At 39.1% G+C, this 6,947-nt stretch overlaps 1 protein-coding gene across 1 annotated transcript; it reads left to right on the top strand.

Annotated features, from left to right (window-relative positions):
* Window positions 1-2,530: 2,530 nt before the first annotated feature.
* On the top strand, window positions 2,531-6,343 carry LOC113100116 (sodium/myo-inositol cotransporter-like). Its single transcript, XM_026264982.1, has 2 exons — window positions 2,531-2,610; window positions 3,738-6,343. The coding sequence occupies exon 2, from the start codon at window positions 3,797-3,799 to the stop codon at window positions 5,837-5,839; it is 2,043 nt and encodes a 680-aa protein (XP_026120767.1). The 5' UTR covers window positions 2,531-2,610; window positions 3,738-3,796; the 3' UTR covers window positions 5,840-6,343.
* Window positions 6,344-6,947: the final 604 nt, after the last annotated feature.

Genomic DNA, 6,947 nt, shown 5'->3' with positions numbered 1-6,947 from the left:
CGGCTAGTCTAGGAAACAAGAGCAGAGGTCAAATTAAAAAGGGTGGAAAAGGATTGTGTGTGTGTGAGTGTGCAGTTGTGAGGTTAACGTTCTAAACACCGATAATAACATTTCATTAAGGTGTGCATAGATTGAGGAGGGCTCTTCTGTCGTCCTCTACTACACAGTTATTTATGTTCTCAGCTCAGACACAGAATCAGTTCAAGCTAGTGTTGAGACAACCCAAGGGTTAGAGTAACCTATTTTTCTCCTCATTCTATTTGTGTTCAATGGCTGCTGAGGTCTGAAGCTGCGGTCAAAGCCGGATCTGAACTGTCACTACATCATCAACAACAGTAGCTAAACTTTTCTGTCACTTTGAGATCTCTAAATAGCATTTCAAGGTTTTGTGTTTTGTGTTGTGTCTAAATTTTTTATTTATCTCTTTTTTTTTGCAATCTATATGGTTTTCTTTCTTCGTTGAAACACAAATGCAATTAGGTTCGACTGAATCCATATCCAAGCTGGTCTTTAAAATGAAAGTGAATGGTGATAAAGGCACGTATTCCTTCCATTTACTGATCATTTTGCAAATGGAAGGTCAAGCCAATTGCATTGCAAGGAGACATTTTGCATACTAGACACAGAAAACATTCTAAATGCCAAAAATAGTATAAGTAACATGTTATTATGCTACTGCAAACATAGCCAGGGGGTTTTCACACATCCTCTGACAGCTGCTTTGGTGTTCAAGACGGTGTTTGAGCAATCAGCCGCTTGCTGTCAGCTTTGAGCACTTCTGCCCCCTAGTGCATACTGAAAGAGCCCTGTCAATCACAAAACTACTATGGCGGGGTACTGTATTCAAAAGGTGTCTTTCTAGAAATTTCCACCATTAAAAAATACCGTACCGTATACCGTAGCATGGTACACGTCAAGAAAAAACATTCACATGGCACCATTCAATTTGGGTCATTTGTATTAACATACAGAGCTAGACAGCATTGTTTCATATTTTATAATTGTATAATATGCTAGTTTAGATTATGATAGTCTACACAACAGAGCACTACATAGACTGTGATGATGAGTTCACTTCAGTGTTGTATTGTAGTCTGTGAACGTTTATGGTTCAGCCTTGACCTACATAGTCACACCTGGCCTCTCTACACTTACAAAAAGATCTTTATCTAGTCAAGTGTCACTCTATCACAAAGCTTCTGGGTGGGTGCTCTTTTGCTGTCTTCTTGCAAACTTGTGAACCGAAAGACGATGTCGCCATCATCTGACCATGATTTGTATTCGCAGTTATAGGCTAAATATAGCAAATCCTTGTTATTGTACTACATGAAGTCTGTAAGATTGTACATTTTACACCCTAGTCTACATAGGCTATTAGAAACATTGATAATAGTAGGCTGTTAGTTAGATGCCAGTATGTTTTAAGCTATGACTCTGGATAATTGATTTTTAGAATAAAGATCACGGTTCACCCACGAGTCTGAAAACAAAACATTAGACAAAAACAAAATAATATATAAGCTAATTCACTTGGGTTTCTTACTAAATGTTTTATTTGTTGTTATAAAAGCGTGTTATAAATGAGCCTATATATAAAAAATAATAATAATGAAATTAATAAACTTGATCTCTTGATTGAATGAATTAGACATTTTAACAGTCACTGGTTGCTACCTACTGAATAATATAACATATCTGAAGCGTAATGAGCTTCAAAGGTCAGTTTCTCATTTTGAATGTGTTTGCCCTGACATCAACTATATCCAGAACTGATCATACGTGGATTAGTTTATCTCTACTGGTTTATGCTTAACATGCTTAACATCTCCTCTTCTTCTCCATCTTTTTTTCTAAATTGGACACCTGATGGCTTTGACCTTTTCCTGTCCATCTCTGTTTTTATTTGGCACCCAACAATCAACAGATTGTCTCTCGCGCACGCTCGCTCTCTTTCGGACGCACTCGGTCTTTCTCGCGCATTTTCGGTCTCTCTCGCGCACCTACTTTTGTCCAGCCCGGCGCATCACACACGGCACCTTCTCAACAAAAAGGGTGAAGAAGATAAAGAGATCAAAACGTTTGCATGCTGCTGCTGACTTTGAGTCTGAATTCAGTCATTTCAAATAGGCTATTTACTACAGTACCGTATAGTGATTATTTGCTGTAAATCCAAATAAACTGATATTGCGTACAACACTTCTATAGGCTATTCGTTTTTCTATTTAGTTCTCTGCCCCTGCATTGTAAGTCGCATTAGTATATTATTGCGTAATTAAGCATGCAGGGGCAAATTGTAAGCTATAGACTTAAATCTTCTGTGCATGAAATTCAGTAATCCTAAATTCAGACAAAACGCCACTGACATTTAAGTCATCATAATTCGAATCGCTATTTGCAATGGTACGCCAGGATACAAGCATTTTATTGGACATTTACCATTCGTAGTTACTAGCTAAGTGGAGCACGCTACGTCCATCTGATAGCGTCACTGCACCGTGGTAAAAGCCGCGGGTTGGAGGTTTGATGACGTCATGGGCGCGCGGGGGCGGGGGTCTCTTCACACACCGGTTCAAGTCAAGAGCATAGCATCCCTGCTTTTTAAAGACTTCGGTAAGTATGATGAGTTTTACCGTTTAGAAATAAGATATCTAGTTTCCCATGTGATTTGGTGATTTGATTTAGCTGTGATTATTATTGTGCATGTTGTTACTTTGTGCTCATCAAGTATAATTACATGTTTTTAACGTTCATTTGTGCTTTTGCATAACGATGGTACCAAATGAAGATGACAGCTAACTCTGATAATAAATTTTTTTAAACATTAACATTTTCAAATGTGTATTTATAAGTGTAAACACTTACAGTACGTGTACGGTAACCGTTAGATGCACCATTTTTCTTTTTAATTGCTGTTGTTTTTATTATTATTATTAGTTTATTTATTTAGCAGTTCAATTAAATGACTATCTCTCTCTCTCTCTCTCTCTCTCTCTCTCTCTCTCTCTCTCTCTCTCTATATATATATATATCTATATATCTATATCTATATATATATATATATATATATATATATATATATATATATATATATATATATATATATATATATATATAAGCACAAATAAATATTCCATGTAGACAGTCAGTTAGGTCTTTTAAGTCCATCAAACTCTTTTTATAATCATTTTGCATGGTTAAAAATAAATGCTTTAAAGTAGTTACACAGTTAAATTAAAATTCTTTCTGCTGTTGCCCCACTGAGTCTTTAGATTCTGGAGTAACACTTAAAAGATCTGTATTTGTGAGTCTCAAATGTGGCAGGATCAATATTTTCTCTTCACTCACATCACTTTTCTTCATTTTTGCTCAGTGTCTTGAATCGGCTTGAATTTTTGGTGACTTTTAGTGGATGTTTTCAAGTCTGAAAAGGAGAAATGCCAGTACAGTGATAAATGAAAAGGACAGTGTTTCATAAATTGTGACACTGTCTGCAGACATTCGACCTAAATAGAAGTACTCTATTTTTTTTTCCTGGCCTGTACCTTGCTTGCCAGCAGCTAAATGTTAGAGAATTGCGTTTGCTGTGCAAAAGGTTGTGGGTTCAATTACCAGGGAACTCACATTCTGAAAAAAACTATAGCCTGAATGCACTATGCTTTGGATAAAAGTGTCTGATAAATGCATAAATGTAAATGGGGTTAATGTTTTCTCAAATCTATTTATCTTCTCTCTTTCAGAATTCATTGCTATATGTGGCCCACTGAGTTGTATATCACGTTCCACCAACAATTAAAAAATGGCATCAACAATGGAAGCAGCAGATATCGTTGTTGTTGCCATGTACTTCATTCTTGTCCTGGCCTTTGGCTTTTTTGCGATGTGGAAAGCAAATCGAGGTACAGTGAGTGGATATTTCCTTGCTGGTCGTTCCATGAACTGGATGATGATCGGTGCATCGCTGTTCGTGAGTAACATCGGCAGTGAGCACTTCATCGGCCTCGCTGGCTCAGGTGCAGCAAGCGGGTTTGCCGTAGGTGCTTGGGAGTTCAATGCGATTCTACTGCTGCAGCTCCTGGGCTGGGTCTTCATACCCGTTTACATCCACTCAGGTGTGTACACCATGCCGGAGTACCTCTCCAAAAGATTCGGCGGGAAGCGGCTGAAGGTTTTCTTCGCGTCCCTAACTCTGCTCCTCTACATTTTCACCAAGCTCTCAGTGGATCTATATTCCGGAGCGCTGTTTATCCAGGAATCTCTGGGCTGGAACCTGTACGTGTCCATAATCCTGCTCATCACCATGACCGCCCTTCTCACGATAACTGGCGGCCTGGTGGCGGTTATCTACACGGACACTCTGCAGGCGTTCCTCATGATATCGGGAGCACTGTGCCTGATGGCTATCAGTTTAGTTAAGGTCGGAGGTTTCGAGGGTTTACGCTCCAAGTACATGAACGCCTCTCCCAACATCACTGCCATTGAGTTCGAGAATAACATCACCTACTCCAATTCCTGCCATGTGCATCCTAAGCCAGATTCGTTTAAGATCTTAAGGGGTCCTTTGGACAAAGACCTGCCGTGGCCTGCTTTTCTTCTGGGCCAGACTCCAGCTTCGATCTGGTACTGGTGTGCTGATCAGGTCATAGTCCAGAGAGTCCTGGCAGCTCGAAATATTGCCCACGCAAAAGGGTCAACCCTGATGGCGGGCGTCCTGAAAGTCCTACCAATGTTTATCATTGTGATTCCAGGGATGATCTCCCGTGTGCTCTTTGCTGATGAACTTGCTTGCATCGGTCCAGAGCACTGCATGCGAGTCTGCAACAGCAAAGCCGGTTGTACTAACATTGCATATCCTCGCCTCGTCATGAACGTCATGCCCGTAGGTCTACGAGGCTTGATGATGGCGGTGATGCTCGCCGCTCTCATGAGTGACTTGGACTCGATCTTTAACAGCGCCAGTACTATCTTCACCCTTGATATCTATAAGATGGTACGTCACCAGGCTTCCTCCAAAGAGCTCATGGTGGTGGGACGCATGTTTGTGGTCCTCATAGTAGCCATTAGCATAGCCTGGGTCCCCTTCGTCGTTGAGATGCAAGGTGGTCAGATGTTTCTCTACATTCAGGAGGTGTCGGATTACCTCACGCCACCCATCGCTGCACTCTTCTTGCTTGGTGTCCTTTGGAAACGTTGCAATGAGACTGGTGCATTCTGGGGTGGAATAGTGGGCTTCTTGCTAGGGGCCGTAAGACTCATTCTTGCCTTTGTTTATAGGGAGCCAGACTGTGACATGACCGATGACCGCCCTGCTTTCATCAAGGATGTTCATTTCATGTATGTGGCAGCTGTGTTGTTTTGGGTTTCGGGGCTCGTGACGGTGGTCGTCAGTCTTTGCACGGATCCACCGAGCAAGGAACAGATTGCTACTACTACTTTGTGGGGACTGCGCAGCAGGAATCAAACCGAGAAGAACAAACTACCTCAGCGTTCTGTAGAATCAAAAAATGAGAAGATAAAGAATAAGGTGGAAATCAAACCAGCATCTCAGGTTATTCAAACAGGGCTTGAAATACTTCCAAATGGCCACTTGGAGTCTCAATATACCCACAAACAACAGGACATTGATCATGTAGGTGGAGATAAGGGACGGTGTGTGAAATGTTTGGACTGGTTTTGTGGATATAAACAAAATTTAGAGGATCCAGATTCGCCTTTTGGAGATGAAGACAGGAATTTTACTGAAATGCTCAAAGAACCTCCAAAAACCAAAATTATCCTCAATCTCGGTCTCTTGATAGTGTGCATACTTGGAATGTTCTTGTTTGTATACTTTTCTTTGTAATGCTCAAAATAGTAACCATCGATCTATTTGAGTTGACATTGCAAAAATGTTATATTATTGATATTCTTATAGATTATTTTAAACCTATATATCTAAAGTGGAATTATGGTTGCAATTTATATTTCTCAGTAGTGTTTTGCACTGAAGTATTGCATAATGTACAATTCACAGATTTAATACTACAGATACTATTACAGATTTTTTTGTGCTGGTTGCCAATGCACTGCCAATACTGTGCAGTGCAGTAACATGTCAGATGTTCACATTATATATAATTAATACTAACAGGGCTAACATCTAAAAAATAAGAATCAACTAAGTCAAAATGTGTCAAATCTAATCTTTTTAATCTATCTTTTTTCTAAGTCACATGTCACCTCCACATCTAGTGTTGATTATATCAAAACCTCATGAATCATAAACCACATGGTATTTCCTTTAAGGAATATTCCTGGTTCAGAACCAGTTCAGCTCATCTGACAGCATTTCCGGCCTAATGTTGATTACTACAGCCATAAATAAACTATAAATCAATTTCCACTTCTACTTATTTCTTAATGTTAAGTCCCTACTTTTTCTTGTAAAATCTTGGTTATGATGGACCATTTAACAGAATAATAGAAGTGAATGTGGCCAAAAGTTTAGCCACCAGTATCCGTGCATGTTAGCATAAACAAAATAATAATAATATTAATAATTATAATAAAGCTTGCTAACCCTATTTAGGTAAAAACAATGATTTAAACAGCTTTAAAGAATAATTTTCATGTTTCTGCCTAAATTTGCCTAAATAACTTCCATTATAAGTGCCTTAGAGTAACTTTTATATGCTTTTGTTTCAATTTTGTTTTCACTGAAAAATAAAAATGAGAACAAGTGAGACTCTTTTTTCCACAATTTCCACAAATGCAGGTGATGGAAAGATCCTAGAAAAGGTTTCGCCTATGTGTAATTTTTTTTTTTTTTTTTGTCTGTGCATTTGTTACTCCATTAGAGTAATGCAGGTTAAAGTCTGAACTGACAGTGTATGTGGTAAGTCTATCTCCCCACTGAAAACATCTCTACCCACCGCTGACCCCATTTAAAAAACTGTTCTGGTTTTGTTTGT

This window comes from Carassius auratus, unplaced genomic scaffold (assembly GCF_003368295.1).
Source record: "Carassius auratus strain Wakin unplaced genomic scaffold, ASM336829v1 scaf_tig00217184, whole genome shotgun sequence".
Classification (NCBI taxonomy): domain Eukaryota; kingdom Metazoa; phylum Chordata; class Actinopteri; order Cypriniformes; family Cyprinidae; genus Carassius; species Carassius auratus.
The sequence above is the reverse complement of the archived record's forward strand: the minus strand, read 5'-3'. Positions and strand labels throughout refer to the sequence as shown.

Coding starts and splice junctions, on each gene's coding strand:
- LOC113100116 (XM_026264982.1), top strand. CDS start 3,797: ATGGCATCAACAATGGAAGCAGCAGATATCGTTGTTGTTGCCATGTAC.